At 38.1% G+C, this 21,316-nt stretch overlaps 2 protein-coding genes across 4 annotated transcripts in view; both read right to left on the bottom strand.

The window, feature by feature from the left end:
- The window catches only part of NMU (neuromedin U), a 40,145-nt gene extending 20,377 nt beyond the window's left edge, over positions 1-19,768 (bottom strand). For all 3 annotated transcript variants that reach the window (XM_082390304.1, XM_082390306.1, XM_082390305.1), the window contains exons 1-2: positions 19,504-19,768; positions 8,166-8,224 (exon numbers count right to left, since the gene is read on the bottom strand). In XM_082390304.1, coding sequence (XP_082246430.1) covers positions 8,166-8,224; positions 19,504-19,612 — 168 coding nt within the window. In that variant the 5' untranslated portion in view covers positions 19,613-19,768. The remainder of the gene's footprint in view (positions 1-8,165; positions 8,225-19,503) is intronic.
- Positions 19,769-19,949: 181 nt separating this feature from the next.
- Positions 19,950-21,316, bottom strand: part of LOC309627933 (uncharacterized protein) — a 146,117-nt gene continuing 144,750 nt past the window's right edge. Inside the window, exon 5 of the mRNA XM_082390329.1 lies at positions 19,950-20,597. The gene's annotated coding sequence lies outside the window, so the exon portion shown is untranslated. The remainder of the gene's footprint in view (positions 20,598-21,316) is intronic.

The following is a 21,316-nucleotide window of genomic DNA, read 5'->3' as shown; positions in this document are numbered from 1 at the left end:
GCACGGGCTCTAGGCATATGGGTTTCAGTAGTTGTGGCTCGTGGGCTCTAGAATGCAGGCTCCGTAGTTGTGGCGCATGGGCTTAGTTGCTCCGCGGCATGTGGGATCTTCCCGGACCAGGGATTGAACCCGTGGCCCCTCATCGGCAGGTGGATTCTTAACCACTGAGCCACCAGGGAAGTCCCTCTGTGGAGTTTTGATGACATGCTTAGGAGGCCTTGCCAAAGACCTTGTTTCCACTGTTCTGCACACTCATTTGTGAAGCACTTTCTGCTGAATGTTATTACAAAGCTCTGCTGGGGGTACACCAGATCTTGGTAATGGTCTCGTGAAGGTTGAAAAAAGGATCCATTTCTTCAATTTTTGTTGCACATTTAGGGAAAAAGCCTTCAGAGAGAAAACCTGGACCCTCTAATGCTTTGATGTCCTCATAAGTAAACCTCACGGTGGGAACTCCAAGATGGTTGATGAAGTAATCAGCATCATCTTGCATCTGTACAGAACTGATATTTGTTTCTGGGCACTGATCTCTTCTGGAACAGTTGAAATTATTTTTCTCAGCTACCAGTTGCTGAAGAAGATGGGGAAGCTACAGAGTAGAGACTTGAGTTACCGCTTACAGGACTGTGGAGACTAACATAAACCACAACATTTCTCTGCAGAACCTTCTTGAAATCCTCTCCCCATTCATACGAGCCAATATTTCCAAAAGCTGTTCCACCCCATGAACAGAAAACAATAGTGTGGTCTGGTCTCCACCCTCTCTTGACTCTTAACATCAAGGCCCGGATAAAAGCTGTGATGACGGCAGTGCCGCTGGCCCATTCTTGTCCATTATAACTGTATGCGGTATGACGATGGCTGCCAACTATGATATAACGGTCTGGAGATGTCGAGCCCTTTAAATATCCAACAACATTAGTAACGGTTTCAAATTTTGTGACTGTCTGAATTTGCATGCTGACTATTCTTTCCTCATTATTTGGAAGTTCTAGAGGGCCACAGGCACTGTGTGTGATTCTATCTTTTGGCGAAGAGATGAGTTTTGCAACGAGAGATGCTGAGATGGGCTGCACTAGTAGACAGGTGAGGTTTGATCGGTTTTGTCTGAATCTTCCATCTGCTAGTGTTGGAGGGTCTCCTGCAGAGGCGGGGGGTGGCTGTGGCTCACCGTGGGGAAAAGGACACTGGCAGCAGAAGTTCTGGGAAGTACTCCTTGGCGTGAGCCCTCCCAGAGTCCACAATTAGCCCCACCAAAGAGCCAGGTAGGCTCCAGTGCTCTGTCCTCGGCTTTTATCCTTAAAAGAAACCTTAAACTGTAGTATGAGATTTATACTAATCATTAAAAACTGTGCTGAGACGTTAAGCACTAAGCTAGGTGTCTAGAGTTATCTATGGCATTTATTTCTTTGGTGGCCTTTTAAAACAGGACTGGAAAAAATGGTACTGATTCTTGTCTGTCTGGGATGATTTAGGTTGAGTCCTATTTATGGCATAACATCTCAGGGGCCCCTGTCTAGTTTCAGAATTTGTTGAATTTAATTTAATTGCCATTCTCACACTAAACTGAAGGGGGATAATCATACCCTTTAGTCATAATTTCTTAAGCTCCTCTGGTTTCCAAGTTGAACATGAACTAATATATATAATTCTGTAATTTAGAGAATAACAAAGGTATACGGTATGATAGAAAAGCATACGTTTATGTCTCCTTTTCATGTTCACAGAACTTATCCTCTCTATATATCACAAATACTGGGAGAAATGTTTTATTCTATTTGTCCCTTGTGTCCATGCACCTGCTCCCTCTTCCATGCCATACAAACCCAGAATCATGGATACAAACACACAGAGACAGTGGTAAACTTCTTGAGGGCAGGGGCTATCTAACGTGCCCAAATAAGTGTTCAATAAATATTCTTTAATTAAATTGCATTGAGTTTGTGGGGAAAAAAATAAAAAGAGAAGTCAATTGAGAAGGGAAAGCGAAAAAGGTACCCTTTTAAGCTTCAAATTGTGACTAATGCTTTATGTATCACCCCCAAATGCGATTTAATTTGCTCTAATAGGGTAGGAGGAAGTGGTCCCTCTCGAAATTGTTGTGATGTTTAGGTATCTGAAGACTTTACATGCTCAAGGGGAAAGCTGTCCACCCCCAGCCCAGGCTGCTCATTTGTACGAGGTGGCGTGTCCAAGGACAGCGGACCCTTGAACTTCAGGGCTCACTAATCAGTGCATCAATATGGCTTGAATAAAAACACCAGAATAAGAAAAAACACCAATTAATCAAATTAGGAGATAAGTGCAAAGCTTTTCAGTCTTTGTTCTCCTTTCTTTAAAAGGCATGGCTGCACTGCCCTCCCCCTTTCCCTTTGGGTAAGCATGTGTTCACTTCACTCAGCTTATGGCCCTAATGGTTTTAAGTGCCACTAATGATTTTGAGAACTCTGTGGAGTCCATCGATGAACCCGTTTGAAAATGGTTAGGTCTCTGTATACGGTTTGAAAAGTATGTGTTTCTAGCATCTGAATAGCTATGTAATATTTAAAACCTCCAGCAGAAAGCTTAACTATATGTTCTTAGCATCTTCTTAAAATATCTTTTTCTATAAAAGAATGTATAATGCTTTTACAGCTCCATTTGAGTTTTTTCCCCAGCATTATCATCTAAAAGTTTTTTTCAAAGATTTTCCTCAGAAATATAATTTCAAGCTAAACTAAATGTTTCTGTACTCTACATTAATATCTGTTTTTAAATTATTCTTCATCTTGCTTATATTTTTCAAGCATGTATTATGATATACCAAGGCAGAGGCCCTTAAATAGTCTTACAAATTTCTGTGCTATTTAAGACTCTTTAGTACTTGGCCCTTATCATCTGTCTTTCTTTGCCCTTATGTATTTTGTTAGGGGGTGGCTTAGGTATAAAGGGTATTCTCCTCAGTTCATAGCTTGCTATCATCACTGGACTCACTTTATTTATCCTTTTATATTTCCATTTCATACTCCTATACCATCCTCCCATAAGCAGCTCTTCTAATGTATTTGACGTGTATCCTCTGTTTATGTTCTTATAAAATCTGTACTGCTGTTTGCTGTGCACATATGGTATTTTCTTACTTTTTTTAACTTAACACTATACTTTAAGATCTCTCCCTGCTCCTGGATACCTCTAGCGTGTTGCTCCTAACTGCCAGAGAGTATTTATAATGTGCATGCACCACATGTTGCCTACCTACTCCCCAGTGATGCGAGGCCGGTTCCCTCCACTCCTCGCATTACCTCCTTGTATCTGTCCTCCACATATGGTTCTGTAGGAGAATATGTTTGGGCTACACACTCAGGAGAGGGCATGCTAAACCACAGGGGTATCTAGGCGGCTTTCCAGATGGCTACACCAGTTGATACTCTCATCAGCAATGCATGGGGATTCCTACACCCTACATCCTTGCTAACGTTTGCCATTCTCTCGATTTCAATTTTTTGCCAGTCTAACGGATAGAAAGTGACAATATTTTTGTCTTAATTTTCATGTCATTGTTACTAATGGATTTGAGCATCTCTTTAGATGCTCGTTGGTCTTTAGGTTTCCTCTTTGTAAATTGTTCTATTCTTTGACTATTTTTACTTTGGAGTCCTGTCTTTATCCAATTAGCTAGAATTTCTTAGATATTCTAGAAACTAATTCCTTATCAGTTTTAGGCATTGTCAATATCTTCTTTCCAAGGCTCTTACATTTTTTCAAGGGAGTCCTTTGTTGAAAGAAATCTTTACTTTTAATGTAATTCAAATCATGATGTTTTTGGCCTTATAATTTATGGTGGAAGTTTTTTATGGAAAAACTTATGGAAATTTTTTATGGAAAAACTTATTAAAATTTGTGGAAAGAAGACTTTCCCTGCTCCTAGCTCACAAAGATGGTTTCCTAATAGAAAAGATATTTCCTATTAACTCTATAATTTTACCCTGTATGTTTAGACCTTTAATCCACCTGGAGCCTACCTTTGTATGGGGTGTTAATTTTATGTTTCTCTATACAGTGAGCCAGTTTCTCAACCCTCATTTGCCGAACAATCTGTCCTTTTGCCTCTGAATTTTCGTGTTACTTCTATTATAAGTTAAGTTTATGTGCACATGCATTTGTCTTAGGTTGTCTTAGGCTGGGTTCCCCCAGAAAGAGACCTTGAGATAAGGATGTGGCTATGAGTAGATCATTTGGAAGATAACCCAAAAAGCACTGGTAGAAGAGTGGAGAAGTAAAACAGGGAAGGGAAGGAATCCAGTCAAGGGTATGTTATCAAGCAGGTTACCACCATTGTAACTGGGATCAATCTGCCTGGGGTACTCTGAGACACAATGCAGAATACATCTCAGAGTTATCCCACCTGAGGGGAGAGGCAGCTAAGGTATTCATTCACCTACTCTCTTGGGTCACCAACTGATGGCTATTCCTGTGGTGGGGGCATTTGGTCCCAGGCACTTCTGGTCTGTCCTGAGCATAGGCCAAACAGGCAGAGTCACATGTGCTTGCAATTAGAAACAGTAAGTTTGGAGTGTGCTAGAATGGTGAATGACAAAGGGATATGACAAGGCACTGACAGTGTCTGCTAAACTCTCCAAGCTCTAGTCTCAGTTCCACTGGTTCGTTCATCTATTCTTACGCCCTCACCATACCTTTTTTATTAGTACAGTTTCTTAGTATATCTTGATATCTGGTAGGGCAAGTTCTGGCTCTTAGCTCTTTATATTTAAAATTTCCTTAGCCATTTGTAGACCTTCATTTTTCCACATCAATTTTAGGTTAAATTTATAAACTTTCCAAAAAAAAAGTTAAGTGGAATTCCGATTGGGTTGCATTGATTTTATAGGGTTTACATTGACTAATTTAGGGAGAATTGATATTTTTATTACATTAAATTAATTGTTCCATCCAAAAGTAAAGAATGTCTCTCCATATATTCACATTATCTTCTAATTCCTTTATTAAAATTTAATTTTTTCTCCATAAGCTATTGTGTATTTTTGGTTAATTCCTAGATACTTATAGTTTTTGTTGCCATTGTGAATGATGTAATATTTTCATGTTACTTTTTCCTAGTGAAAAGAAATGTTATTGATTATTGTATATTGGTATTATATCCAAAACTCTTCTAAATTCTCATCTTAGCTCTAATAGTTTAAGAGCGAGAAATTTATTAATGTAAATTATCATGATTATAGATTAAAGGAGAAAAGGCATATTGCTTATCTCAATATTGGTGCAGATAAAATATTTGATTAAGTTCACATTTTATTTACGATTAACAAAACTCTTAGGAAGATAGGAGAAGAATAGACATTCCTTAACTAGGTAAAGGTTATATAACAAAATTCTAGAGCAAATTTATACCCTATGGAGAAGCTTTAGTTACATTTATTGTGTAACATAGTACTGGAGGCCTTTGGCCAATGATTAGAAGGAAAGAAGAAACTGTTTCTTCAGTGCTTATTGTATTACTATAGCACCTTTTTGGCATCAGATATTTTTCTAGGAATTTATTCATTTCATCTAAGTTTTCAAAATTATTACCATATAACTGTCCATAATACTTTGGTGGAGGTAACAGCTTACTGAAATATAATTCAGATTCTGTATAATTTGCCCATTTAGAGTGTACAATTCACTAGTTTTTTTTTTTTTAAGCTATTATCCCGTTTATCTAGAAAGAAAATAACAGCTTGATATAATAGCCTTCTAGAGAATATATATGTACACACAGAAATTAGGCTTGTGGGTCAAGATAAATGTCAGAATTTAACCCTGACGGTAGCAAGAATTAGCTTACCTCAGATGAAGGCTATAACTCAACTAGTTAGAGCAGAGAATGCCTTAGGTAATAGAACAGGTGCCGCTTCCAGCGCCCTTCTTTTCTCTCCCTGAGATGTGCCCTAGATCTGTGGGTTTATGGGACTAATGCAGGATGGGAGTCCCACCAGGTTAGAGGGGCACTGAGTCTCCTCAATCTGTTTTTTTCTTTATCAGTTTAGAGGGTGATGTCATTGATAGGTAAAGCAGTAAATCTATACTCTAACTACCTTGTTACTGGACCTAAAGTTCATGTTTTGAATACAGACCTTCAAACTGAACCACAGAATATAGGAACTCTCTGGTTCAGAGCTACAAATAACAAGGGGTCTTTCCATAGGGCCTTTGCAGCCACGGACTTTTTAAATTACAAGTCATGACCCACCACTGTCCATCCCTTAGCTGATAATTTTTGTCTAGACCAGTATGATGACTCCAGACCAACATGACACAATTCACTAGTTTTTAGTGTTATTTACTGAGTTGTGCAAACTTCGCCAGTCAATTGTCCATAATACTTATTTAAAATTTTTTTTCTGTTTTTATTTCTTATTAATTTTTATTGGAGTATGGTTGCTTTACAATGTTGTGTTAGCCTCCACTGCACAACAAAATGAATCAGCCATAAACATACAGATATCCCCTCTCTTTTGGTCTTCCCTCCCATTTAGGTTACCACAGTGCTTTAGGTAGAGTTCCCTGTGCTATTACAGTATGTTCCCATCAGATGTTTATTTTATACATAGTATCAATAATGTATATGTGTCAATCCCAGTCTCCCAATTCCTCCCACACCATCACTTTCCCCCTTGGTATGGATGGATAAAGAAGATGTGGTACATGTATACAATGGAATATTACTCAGCCATAAAAAGCAATGCAATTGGGTCATTTGTAGAGACACGGATGGACCTATAAAGTGTCATACAGAGTGAAGTAAGTCAGAAGAAGAAAAGCAAATATCGTATAAAACATTTTTTAAATCTCTCTTTTTCTTGGTGATCTACCCTTTTTCAGTGTATGTCTTTTTTTATCTTTATCTTCTCCTCTGCCTTTTAAATCAGTACTGCCAGTGCTTATTAACATTTTGAAAGAACAAACATATGATTTTGTTAATATTGTTGATTTGTTCTCTCCTCTCTCTTTTTAATATTTATTTCTGCCCTTATTTTTATTATTTACTTCATTCCTGTTTCTTTGAATTTTCTCTGTTGTTCTTTTCCCCCACATTTTTCAGTTGAATGCTAAGCATATTTGTTTTTAAATTTTCTTTTTTCCTGATAAATATATATGAAGTTAAAATTTCTTTCTAGCTACTGTTTTAGTTGTAGCATACAAATTTTGACTCATAATATTTTTATGTCATTCTTTTTCAGTCTAGGGCTATTTACCAAAATTCCACATATTTTCCTAACAGATGGGATATTTAAGTTATACTTTTGTTAATAGTTTCTAACTTCATTGCATTATGATTGGAAAACATTTAAAATGGATCCTAACTCATGAAAACTTTCTTTGTCTTCTAAGACATGGTCTGTTTTTAAAATGCCCCAATTATTCTCAAAAAGAATGTTCATACTGTTTAGTACAGGTTTTTAAAAATATTTCTAATAGTTCAAATTCAAATTTATTAATTGTACTGTTGTGTCTTTGACATATCTACTTGTGTGCTATTTGCTTTAACTATCAGTTTTGAGAGAGGAATATTAAAATCTCCAACTACAAATGTTCATTTATCTATCTTTCCCTGAATTTCTATCAACTGTTAAATAAATTTTGAGATTGTTCTGTTAATATATATTAATGATGGCTGTATCTTTTTGCTCTGTTGTTCTTTTATCAGCATATAAGATCCCGCTTTGTCTATTAAAATGGTTTGTGTATTTGAATTCTATTTTATCAGATATTAAGACTGCTACTCCAATTTTCTAGCAGTTTATATTTGCTTGGTATGTCACTTTCCATTCTTAGCCATTTTTCGTTTTCTGCTTTAAGTGTGACTCTTATAGAGATCATATTGCTAAATCTGTTTTTAAAATCCAGCCTGAGAATCTCTTTTAAGGGGTGTATTTTAGCACATTCATATTTATTATAATTACTCTATTATTAGGACATATTTCTGCCACCTTAATTTACCACTTACTGTATTTTTGGTTTCTTTTTCATCTTTCCTTCTTTCACTTGATAAAGAGAATAATTTTGAATTCAGAATGTCAGTAAAATCACAGTTGTCCCAAAGCTCAATTACATTATTTCACTTTACCATGATAATTTTAAAAAGGGTAAAGTTTCCACTAGTTTGTGTAAGGATAATTCTTTACCTCATTCCACAACTGTAATCCTTGTTCCAGCTGTAATCCTTGAGGCAATACTGGAGCACCTAAAAATAAAGTTTTGGATGATAAAGTTTTGATTTACTTTTGGATGATATTTCTCATTTTTCACTGTACATCACTACCCTCCTATTTCAACTAGATATTTCAATATCTGACTTAGTATAAAGAGACATAATTATTAAATAAACCTTAAAACATTACAAAGACATTACTCTCAAGAGTGAATTTCTTACATGTCTACACAAAACTTGTACATGAATGTGCATAGCAGCATTATTCATAATAAGCTCAAAGCAGAAACAATCCAGATGTCCATCACCTGGTAAACAGATAAACAAAATGTAGTACATCCACACAATGGAAAACTGTTGTCAATAAAAAGGAATGAACTACTGATATATGCTTCAACAGAGATGAATCTCAAACATATCATGCTAAATCAAATAAGCGAGATGCAAAAGATCAAATACTGTATGAATCCATTCATATGGAATGTCCAGAGAAGGCAAACCTATAGTGATAGAAAGACTAGTGGTTGCTTGGGGCTGAGGGTAGGAATGCGGATTGACTGCAAATGGACATAACAGATCTTTGGGGGGTGATGGAAAATTGTATTGTTGTGATAGCTGCACAACTTTTTTTTTTTTTTTTTTTGGTGGCGATGAAACAACACTTTATTTGTTAAGGAGAAGTAAAAGTACAAAAAGGCTTATACGGCAGAACATAAAAAAGTGAGAAATCCATTGTACTTAATTCAGAACGCTTGAAGAATCATCTATGCCACTATGTATGAATAATGCAGGGGCAGAAATTTATTACAGACACATCTATTTTGGTTTGGATATAGTGCTGGACCTTGTTTGACTTAAATCTTGTAAAGAATGATATTCAACTAACTGAAATAACATTTTTCAAGTAAGACAATGCCTCCAGGGTATTGCTAGTGTGATCCTGAAATAGAATTTGGATGATGAAGTATCAGATAAAATTTATGTAAATGGTATGATGTTGTAGCACATTAACTATGATGAGTGAGGATCATTTTTTTCTTCTGTTTCTTTTCTTCCCAGTTTTACGAAGATGTAATTGACATACAGCACTGAATAAGTTTAAGGTATACAGCATAATGATTTGACTTACAGATATTGTGAAATGATTATCACAATAAATTTAGTTAATATCCATCACCTCATATAGATACCCAAAAAAAAAAATGTTTTTTTTCCTTGTGATGAGAACTCTCAGAATATACTGTCTTAACTTTCAAATATGCCACAGAGCAGTGTTCACTACAGTCATCATGTTGTATGTTACATCCCTAGTACTTATTCATCTTATAACTGGAAGTTTGTACCTTTTGACCACCTTCATCCTAACTTATTTTAGCATAAATCACAAATTAATTTAAATTAAAAGACAAATGAAAACTCCCGAAATGTATGAAACATATTTAATAAAATGTGATGGTAAATATCCTTATAATATAGAACTCTTTCAAATCAATACATTAAAGAAAACATTAATAGGCAAATGACTGCCCAACTCCTTAAGTCTACTTAAAAATCACTGAGTTGCAACATAATAAAGGCCATATATGACAAACCCACAGCCAACATCATTCTCAATGGTGAAAAACTAAAACCATTTCCACTAGGATCAGGAATAAGACAAGGTTGCCCAATCTCACCACTGTTATTCAACATAGGTTTGGAAGTTTTAGCCACAGCAATCAGAGAAGAAAAAGAAATAAAAGGACTCCAAATCAGAAAAGAAGAAGTAACGCTGTCACTGTTTGCAGATGATGATACTATAAATAGAGAATCCTAAAGATGCTACCAGAAAACTAATAGAGCTAATCAATGAATTTGGTAAAGTTGCAGGAGACAAAATTAATGCACAGAAATCTCTTGCATTCCTATACACTAATGATGAATAATCTGAAAGAGAAATTAAGGAAACACTCCCATTTACCACTGCAACAAAAGGAATAAAATACCTAGGAATAAACCTACCTAGGGAGACAGAAGACCTGTATGCAGAAAACTATAAGACACTGATGAAAGAAATTAAAGACGATACCAACATATGGAGAGATATACCATGTTCTTGTATTGGAAGAATCAACATTGTGAAAATGACTATACTACCCAAAGCAATCTACAGATTCAGTGCAATCTCTATGAAACTACCAATGGCATTTTTCACAGAACTAGAACAAAAAATTTCACAATTTGTATGGAAACACAAAAGACCCCGAAGAGCTAAAGCAATCTTGAGAAAGAAAAACGGAGCTGGAGGAATCAGGCTCCCTGACTTCAGACTATACTACAAAGCTACAGTAATCAAGACAGTATGATACTGGCGCAAAAGCAGAAATATAGATTAATGGAATAGGCTAGAAAGCCCAGAGATAAACCCATGCACATATGGTCACCTTATCTTTGATAAAGGAGGCAAGAATATACAATGGAGAAAAGACAGTCTCTTCAATAAGCGGTGCTGGGAAAACTGGACAGCTAGATGTAACAGAATGAAATTAGAACACTCCCTAACACTGTACACAGAAATAAACTCAAAATGGATTAAAGACCTAAATGTAAGGCCAGACACTATCAAAGTCTTAGGGGAAAACATAGGCAGAACACTCTATGACATAAATCAGAGTAAGATACTTTTTAACCCACCTCCTAGAGAAATGGAAATAAAAACAAAAATAAACAAATGGGACCTAAGGAAACTTAAAAGCTTTTGCACAGCAATGGAAACCATAAACAAGACGAAAAGAAAACTCTCAGAATGGGAGAAAATATTTGCAAATGAAGCAACTGACAAAGGATTAATCTCCAAACTATACAAGCAGCTCATGCAGCTCAATATCAAAAAACAAACAACCCAATCCAAAAATGGGCAGAAGACCTAAATAGACATTTCTCCAAAGAAGATATACAGGTTGCCAACAAACACATGAAAGAATGCTCAACATCACTAATCATTAGAGAAATGTAAATAAAAACTACATTGAGGTATCACCTCACACCAGTCAGAATGGCCCTCATCAAAAAATCTACAAACAATACATGCTGGAGAGGGTGTGGAGAAAAGAGAACCCTCCTGCACTGCTGGCGGGAATGTAAATTGATACAGCCACTATGGAGAACAGTATGGAAGTTCCTGAGAAAACTAAAAATAGAACTACCATATGACCCAGCAATCCCACTCCTGGGCATATACCCAGAGAAAACCATAATTCAAAAAGAGACATGTACCACAATGTTCATTGCAGCACTATTTACAATAGCCAGGTCATGGCAGCAACCTAAATGTCCATAGACAGACGAATGGATGAAGAAGATGTACTACATATATACAATGGAATATTTCTTAGCCATAAAATGAAATGAAACTGAGTTATTTGTAGTGAGGTGGATGGACCTAGAGACTGTCATACAGAGTGAAGTAAGTCAGAAAGAGAAAAACAAATACCGTATGCTAACACATATATATGGAATCTAAAAAAAAAAAATGGTTTTGAGAACCTAGGGGCAGGACAAGAATAAAGACGCAGACGTGGAGAATGGACTTGAGGACACGGGGAAGGGGAAGGGTAAACTGGGACAAAGTGACAGAGTGGCATTGACATATATACACTACCAAATGTAAAACAGATAGCTAGTGGGAAGCAGCCACATAGCACAGGGAGATCAGCTTGGTGCTTTGTGACCACCTAGAGGGGTGGGATAGGGAGGGTGGGAGGGAGACGCAAGAGGGAAGGCATATGGGGATATATGTATACTTATAGCTGATTTGCTTTGTTATACAGCAGAAACTAGCACAACATTATAAAGCAATTATACTCCAATAAAGATGTTAAAAAAAAATCACTGAGTTGTATACTTAAAAGAGATAAATTTCATTGTACATAAACTGTATCTCAAACAAGATTTTTTAAAAACGAATTACTTGGTAAGGCCTTAATTATTATTGAAATAAAATTTTAACTAGCCTACATCCTCCAAAATAATATTTTCTTCATAGGTTTAATTTTCTAATTCATGCTATATAAATTATAAATATTAAATGTAATTACTGGTTTTCTTTATATGTATACATTTACCTTTACTAAAATCAAGAAAACATCCTTTAGTAGAAGACTATAAATTTGTCTAAGATTTCAACCACACCTAAATCAAATAATTAAAAAAATAGAGAAGTTTTTAAAAATAAAGATAGCACCTACTAATACTGATTGAGCAGTTACTTGATGCCAAGCTCTATGCTAAGCATTAAAATGTATCATGTCCTTTATGATACTATACATAGAGAATCCTAAAGATGCCACCAGAAAACTACTAGAGCTAATCAATGAATTTGGTAAAGTAGCAGGAGACAAAATTAATGCACATAAATCTCTTGCATTCCTATACACTAATGACGAAAAATCTGAAAGAGAAATTAAGGAAACACTCCCATTTGCCACTGCAACAAAAAGAATAAAATACCTAGGAATAAACCTACCTAGGGAGACAAAAGACCTGTATGCAGAAAACTATAAGACACTGATGAAAGAAATTAAAGACGATACCAACAGATGGAGAGATACACCATGTTCTTGGATTGGAAGAATCAATATTGTGAAAATGACTATACCACCCAAAGCAATCTACAGATTCAACGCAATCCCTATCAATTTACCAATGGCATTTTTTACAGAACTAGAACAAAAAATCTTAAAATTTGTACGGAGACACAAAAGACCCCGAATAGCCAAAGCGGTCTTGAGGGAAAAAAACAGAGCTGGAGGAATCAGACTCCCTGACTTCAGACTATACTACAAAGCTACAGTAATCAAGACAATATGGTACTGGCACAAAAACAGAAACATAGATCAACGGAACAAGATAGAAAGCCCAGAGATAAACCCATGCACCTATGGTCAACTAACCTATGACAAATGAGGCAAGGATATACAATGGAGAAAAGACAGTCTCTTCAATAAGTGGTGCTGGGAAAACTGGACAGCTACATGTAAAATAATGAAATTAGAACACTCCCTAACACAATACACAAAAATAAACTCAAAATGGATTAGAGACCTAAATGTAAGGCCAGACACTATCAAAGTCTTAGAGGAAAACATAGGAAGAACACTCTTTGACATAAATCACAGCAGGATCTTTTGTGATCCACCTCCTAGAGTAATGGAAATAAAAACAAAAATAAACAAATGGGACCTAATGAAACTTCAAAGCTTTTGCACAGCAAAGGAAACCATAAACAAGATGAAAAGACAACCCTCAGAATGGGACAAAATATTTGCAAAGGAATCAGCGGACAAAGGATTAATCTCCAAAATATATAAACAGCTCATGCAGCTCAATATTAAAAAAAACAAACAACCCAATCCAAAAATGGGCAGAAGACCTAAATAGACATTTCTCCAAAGAAGACATACAGATGGCCAAGAAGCACATGAAAAGCTGTTCAGCATCACTAATTATTAGAGAAATGCAAATCAAAACTACAATGAGGTTATCACCTCACACCAGTTAGAATGGGCTTCATCAGAAAATCTACAAACAACAAATGCTGGAGAGGGTGTGGAGAAAAGGGAATCCTCTTGCACTGTTGGTGGGAATGTAAACTGATACAGCCACTATGGAGAACAGTATGGAGGTTCCTTAAAAAACTAAAAATAGAACTACCATATGACCCAGCAATCCCACTCCTGGGCATATACCCAGAGAAAACCACAATTCAAAAAGACACATGCACCCCAATGTTCATTGCAGCACTATTTACAATAGCCAGGTCATGGAAGCAACCTAAATGCCCATTGACAGATGAATGGATAAAGAAGTTGTGGTACATATATACAATGGAATATTACTCAGCCATAAAAAGGAACGAAATTGGGTCATTTGTTGAGTTGAGACGTGGATGGATCTAGAGACTGTCAGAGGGAAGTAAGTCAGAAAGAGAAAAACAAATATCGTATATTAACGCATATATGTGGAACCTAGAAAATGGTACAGATGGACTGGTTTGCAGGGCAGAAATAGAGACACTGATGTAGAGAACAAACGTATGGACACCAAGGTGGGAAAGCGGCTGGGGGTGTGGTGATGGTGGGATGAATTGGGCGATTGGGATTGACATGTATACACTGATGTGCATAAAACTGATGACTAATAAGAACCTGCTGTATAAAAAAAAAATAGAGAAAACCTATTTATTAGGTTTATAGACATGTGTGCAATTTAAAAAAAATAAAACACTACTGTTACCTTGAAAAAAAAAATGACCAACTCAATGAAACCTTGTGAATACAATGTTAAAAAGTATAACTATGAATCATAAAATTTAAATTTAGTATGAAAAGATAAGAATGGAAAATTATATTGAAGCTATGTGGAATTATGTTTTTAGACAATAGGAAGAGAAAATAAAAATGTAAATATTGCTTGATAGGGTAGTGAGATTAGAGGCAGTCTTAAATTTTTCATTGTTATGCTAATACAATACCTTTATAAAACCTAAAAATCGTCAAACAACACATTTTTTTAAAATTGTGGTAAAATACACAAAACAGAAAATTTATCATTTTAACCATTTTAAAGTGGACAGTTCAGTGATATTAAGTCAACAAATTTTTACAACTTTCAGATGGCACCTGAATAAAAGATGTGTTGTCCATTGGTGATTTTAATGTATCTGGTATATAACTAAAGTCACCACAAAATTTTTTCTGGGAAATTGGCAGATCATAAACATAAAAAATTTATTTTGCTTTATATTAAACCTTATTGTTTTACTGTTTCAAAATTCAAATTTACTCACAAGAAAGAGTCAGTTTCATATTAGATTTGGTTTCACAAATGCTGCTCCTGCTATTCATTCTTATCACCAGAAAAAAATAAGATTATTTGTGACTAATGATAATATGTTCCAGAAAATAAAAAGTTAAGGTCTCTTAGAAACAATACAAACTTTATCAGTAGAAGTGAATTATAGCAAATTTACATATTCAGGAGAATGTGAAACTTATACCGTTGATTGTTAAAGGGTTTTAAAAGCTTTTCATTACATTTGGTAACAAAATCATAGGCTTAGTTGTAAAATCCAGGGTTAACTACCATTGGGAAAATTAACTATACATTACAGTAAACATTTAGAAAATGTTTTTCTAAAATGTTCAATCTAGGTCAATAAACTTGTCTGTAGAAGTAAAAAAAATAATAATAATAAAAGAAAAGAAAAGAAAATGTATCATGTCCTTTAACCTTCATAGCAACCTTTTAAGCTAGCTATTCTACTTACTCCCATTTTAAGATGAGGAAATTGAAGGATGGAAAGATTAAGTAATTTGTCTCAGATTACCAAAATATATACATAGCAGAAGCAGATTTCAAACCAGACTCCAAATCCTGACAGATTTTTTTTTTCTAATTCTACCACTTTTCAGATAAGTCTTGCCTTGAGTGCACAAAAATTTGTGCTAGTATTTAATCTATGTTCTAATAATAGTAATAGTATTTAGCTACATTATCTGTACCCAGCAATAGAAGTAACTTACAGAGCTCATGTAGTCCATAGTAGAGAGTTGATTTGTTTGAATCCCCTTTCATGGGACAGCTATTCAAGGTGGACAAATGAACTTACACACTTCTCAATTAAATATTTCCCACCCTAGCACAAATGTATATCCCAAAGTCACTGTTGTCTGGTGGGTATTACTCTGAGCTGATTCTGTTTTCAGGAAGGGATAAAGCTGTGCTTCTCAAATTTTCATGCAAAACACCTGGTGATCTTACTTAAATGAGCTTCTGATTCAGTCACTGGGGGACAGGCCCAAGAGTCTGCATTTCTAGCAAGCTTCCCGGTGATACCTGATACCGATGCTGCTGGTGCATGAATAACAGTGAATAGCCAGGGGGAGTGAGCTCCGCATTGTAGAAAGAAACAGAGGATGCCTCTTATTTGACAGAACTAGGGAGCTCAAATACACATTTTAGGTGTAACCTTTCTAACAAGTCTGAATATTTCCAAAAGGGGGATACGAATGTTGTCATGAAAAAAATCTAAAATCCATAGGCCCATTCCTTACAGCTTGGATGCATTACTCATCCGTTTTTACTAAGAGTGCACAGCTTTGAAAAATAGGAAGGTAAAAGAAAGAGGAATGGAGGGAGAGAGCAGTATTTGATTGATGAGAACCAGAGTCAAGTATGATGCAGGGAAATACACAAGGAATTCCACTTGTTGGATTCAGTCTTCACCTGCCTGTACTTCTGATTTCTCCACTCAAGATACCATGGTTAATCTCTGTTTGACAGGGCATTCCTGTTTAAAGAATACAGTTTCATATTATTTCTTCTCCTGACGAACCCCCATCCTCCAGTAAAAGTGGAAGCTCCCCCTCCCCACTGCCTTACCAAGAGCATGGAGAGTTTGCCTCCTTCCATGTCCCCAAGCTTGCATGGGCCACACCAAAATTGCCATTATGTCTAACCTAGTCCCAAGCACTTATATAATCAAAAAGGGGTACTTTGTGGCTCTTACACAAAACACAGTCTCAGGGTAAAAAGGTTAGAGAAGCCAAAATTTCAAAATGTTTATCTATAATTTATAGAAAACCATTAATATCCTATGACTGAATTCCAAACATAAGGGAAAAATTTTCCCCCTTTGTCTATTTGTTAACTAACGTTGATGTGATTTTCCTCGCAAGATACCCCAGATGTGGGCTTTATACTAATCAAATAGCCATACTAGATACTTTCCCAAGTATTGTCAGGGACAGTGCCACTGTCATCTACAGCCTAAAAACTGCACTGTTTTTGATCAATCAGTTGCAAGATATTTATACTTCACACTATCTAGTTAAGTGAAATCTTTAGTCTTATACTGTACAATCTAACTAATGCAAATAATATGGATAGACAACTTGTGATCTGTAAATATACCATGTGTAAGAGAAAGAAAAACAGACTTGATTATTTTAAAAGTGGTATCAATTTTGTTTTCTCATTGCTAGTACTTAACTAGTGTAGTGTTTGGAAGTCAGAAACTGTTACTGCTGACTGAATTTTAAGAATTATTCCATGAATAGGGGTCTGAGTAGGAAAAGACACTTCTTAATTTAGTCTTGGGCGCTTGATCACTTATTGTCAGAGGCCACATCAAGTGACAGTTTGTTGCAGATATACAGATGTGCCCCTCTTTCAGGAAATGTCCTTTATTTTAATGTTCTCTGAATAGTAAACCATTTCCAGCCACCGAATCTGTGGCTGGTCCTTTATCTTCCCATTGCTATTTTATGCTCTGCTAACTCATTTTTGCCAAGGATGTTGCACTTATTGACAAGACTTTTTTTTCCTCTGGCATTGTGGCATTTGCTTTGTTGTTTTTCAATACATCCACTTGCATATTGCGTAATGATTAATCTTGGTAGATTATCTCCCAGTTTTGCTTATGTATGTCATGCTTCCCCTCCAGTGCTATCTTTAGGGGCTCAGGACTAGGGCAGATCATACTAGGATAAATTCACCCTCTTCCCTCCCCATCACATTTTTAGAGAGATAAAATTAATTTTTTGGTATCAAGAGCAGATCTGAAGGGGAAAGAAGACAGAAAAGGGTAGTAGGGAAAGAGGTATCTCATCCCTTTGCTTGAGAAATATTGGGGATATTTATGAGATGACTGGTCAACCACATGATATGCTCTTTTGAAAATAAAACCCAAGACTTGCCTTTTTTAGAAATGAGCTGCTGTTTTCTATAGTTTCTGCTCAATCACCAGAAGCCTGAAAATTTCCCTGCCTCCCCCCCCAAAAAGAAGTTACCTACCACTGATGCAAAAATCACTGCAAGCATATAGTACGTAACATGCATGGAAAGTACATTTGCTTTACAGAGGAAAAAAATTAAACTATGATTATCTTCTTCCTTAATAAGGTAGATAAAAATTACCAAACTAATTTTACCAATAACAAATTTAAAATTGAAAAAGATTAATATTATTTTGCATAAGTCATGCTGTAGCACTGCTGAATAAGTGATGGAGAAGGTTGAGGTCTCCTAGCTTCTGACTGCTTAGATTTCATAGCCAAATTACCTTACTTTTCAAGCACGGGTGTCCCCACCTCCCTACATCTCCAATTCCTTAAGGAAAGGGGGAAAACAATGAAAGGACAGCAAAAAAAAAAAAAAAAAAAAAATTAGGAAAAGAATAATAGTTTCAGTTCCCCCACCTCTAACTGAGGGCTGGGCTACATGCTAAGAAAGGTCCCCACAGTTATGGTTTCAAGTCCCTAACATTCTGAGCAATGATGAAAGTCAGCCCTCGTTTATCCTACTGACAGGAAGGAGAGCAGAGGGAAACTAAGAAGACCTGCTGAGAAGCTAGAAAATTCATAATCTTAGTAGGTCAGTGGCTGGCGCTGGAGGGGCCCTGGCTCAGAGCTGGGAGATGAGGGATGGTCCCCTCAAGGTACCTGGAAAGGTAACCTTAAGGGAACAGGGAAGTGATCTCTCCACTGGAACAAGTTGCATCTGCTCTACACTGTCTCCCAAGCTTCAGACACCCCTTCCTGACCTTGCTTTTGCTTTTCCCACACCTTTCCTCTAAGCAAAGCTCAGGAAGTCCCTACTGTTATCAAACCACATCTGCCTTCACTGGCTTTAGCTGTAGCACTGACTGAAAGCCCGGCTTGCACATTTGCTTCTCCAACTCCGCATTGTAAGAAGGCCTCTGTTCCTTTTCCTGATCTGGTCCCTGAAAACCTACGAGGCACAGAGCTGACTCTTTCCCCTTCGATACGGCCAGAACGGGGCATGTTATTGCTGGGGATTATCTGAACAGATCACTCACCAAGGAAGTTGAGCACTTTGCAAGTTGACCTCGCATCAGCAGCAGAGGCTTCCTATCAAACCTACTCTAGTTTTGCTTCACCGTCAATCCCTCCAGCGATTGCAGTCAAAGGAAAAGCATTCATTTTCACTGTTTTAACTCCCATTACCCGAGGGAGCCCTACAAGTTTCCACCGACCTCAGGCTGCCCGGTCTGGGGATTTAGGCCAGGCCCAGGTCCGCGCTCGAGCCCGGCCACTGGCACCTGCGCCGCTGGCTGCCCTCGGGCGCCGACCCGCTCCTGTGATTAAGAGCGAGAACCTGGGGACCCCTGCGGCACGAGGGGGTGGCAAATCCCAGAAGCCAAGAGAAGAGGCAAGAAAGGGAGGGAAGAGAGCGCGGCGATCACAGCGGGGAGGAGCGGCGCGGGACCAGGTGGTGGCGCGGGTGCCCTGGCAGGCGCGGGGTCGGCTTACCTCCGCAGGTGTCCGCGCAACAAGACAGCAGTAGTAGCAGCAGGAGCGGGGACGCAGCGGCCACCTGACCGGGGGGCGGCCCGGGGCGGCGGCTCGCGGCTCGCAGCATCCCGGGACCCTGCACTGTACCAGCCCGCGCTCCAAGCGATGCTCTGGCTGAGCCTCTGCGTCCCGGGCGCGCTGTTCGCCCAGTTCGGCCGCCAGACTGACCCACCCGCGCTCTGCCAACTTTTAAATCTCGCGGACACGTGGGCTGAGGCGGCGGGGTCCCCGCGCGCGTCACCTCCCCGCCCCCGGCCTCCCTCGCGTCACTCCCAACCCGCTGCCGGCTCCCGCGCCCCCTTCACAAGTTTCTGACTCAGAGTACCACTCATTTTCGTCGCCCCCGCCCTAGGGTCTCTGGGATAGAGGAGAATGGAATTAAAACGAGGCAAGTCCCTTCCCTTCTTTGGAAGCAATGAATGGGAGCTGGAGGGAAATGGCAAGGCAGGCGGCCCGAAGAGGCTGGGATGCCGGTTTTTACACCGGACGGTGGCGACGCTCTGCCTGGGACGCCCCTTATGCACCCTCCCCGGGAAGCCTTCTCTGCCCCTCCTTCCTGTCCCAGCGCTCCAGTAACCACCTCGCTGCAAAGCACCTCTGTTCTGTTCCCTTGCTCATCCTCAGCTCCTGGCCCAACGCCCGGGGCATATTAGAGCGACACAGGTTCATGATGGTGGTGTTCCCCAAATTCCTACCTGGTCTGAGACCTTTTAGGGAAAAGCGGTTGTCTGTTAAAGACGGTTAAGAAGAAAGGGCTGCTGAGAGGCTTGACCACACTACATTTCTAACAGTTCTAGAAGGTCTCTGGCTGTCCTGTGGAATTCCAGTCCTAAGGTAACTCCCTTTTCTATGCATTTCTCCTGCTGTCACTCCCTAGCTATTGCATTCTGATTTCCAGAGTGACCTGACTTCTGCTATCCCTCTCTATACTTTCCTTCCTAAGTGGAAACATCCACGAAGCAGCCTCCTCCAGAGCACCAGCTGATAGTTTTAATTTCTTTCTCCAGAAAGTTGGAAGACGGATCTTATTTGACCTCCTTTTGAAAGGAACGCTGAGGAAAGGGTAGAAAAGGAAGTACATTAACATTTCTTAAGAGACATCTTTATGTCAGGCACTTTCCTGTGCTATTTCATTTAAAATGCACAGCACCTCTGGGATATAAAAGTATTATGATTCTCATTTGATGATGCTTAGAGATATTAAACAATCTACAGGTATCAGCATGTGAGGGAGCCGCTGGCCATTCTACTCTCTGAAGGTGCGTCTCCTCTAAATCAGGGATTTTAATGTATCAGACATGCACTGTGCAACCCACCATAGGCAAGACATGTCCTTAAGGATACAACATTTAGTAATCTTCCTGAAGGAAATTACAATTTAATAAAGGACCCCAAACCCACACTCAAATAGCTGTATTACAAGGCCCATTGGGATGGTGCTCTGGCAGAAATACAGAGAGGCAAGAGAATAACCCTGATAGATAAAGTGAAAAAATAATGCCTACCACTTTAAAGTTCCTTGTACCCATGAAGCATGTGAGCAAGGACAGATTATAGAGTCTGGTCCAGGTTCAAAGATGGATGAGAATAGATTTGAGTCAAGATTGTGTGTACCTTGATTTATCCCCAAAGTAGTAAAAAAGTAGTGCAAAGAATGTAAATGAAATAAGGATGTTGGCGGGGGAAGAAGCCTCTGGTTTCCCGTTGCCTTCCTTGTGTCTCCTGGCGGCGCAGTGAAAGATCACTAGTCTCAGCCACTTGTGTGGGGTGA

This window comes from Balaenoptera borealis (genome assembly GCF_965194805.1).
Source record: "Balaenoptera borealis genome assembly, chromosome: 4".
NCBI lineage: Eukaryota > Metazoa > Chordata > Mammalia > Artiodactyla > Balaenopteridae > Balaenoptera > Balaenoptera borealis.
The sequence above is the reverse complement of the archived record's forward strand: the minus strand, read 5'-3'. Positions and strand labels throughout refer to the sequence as shown.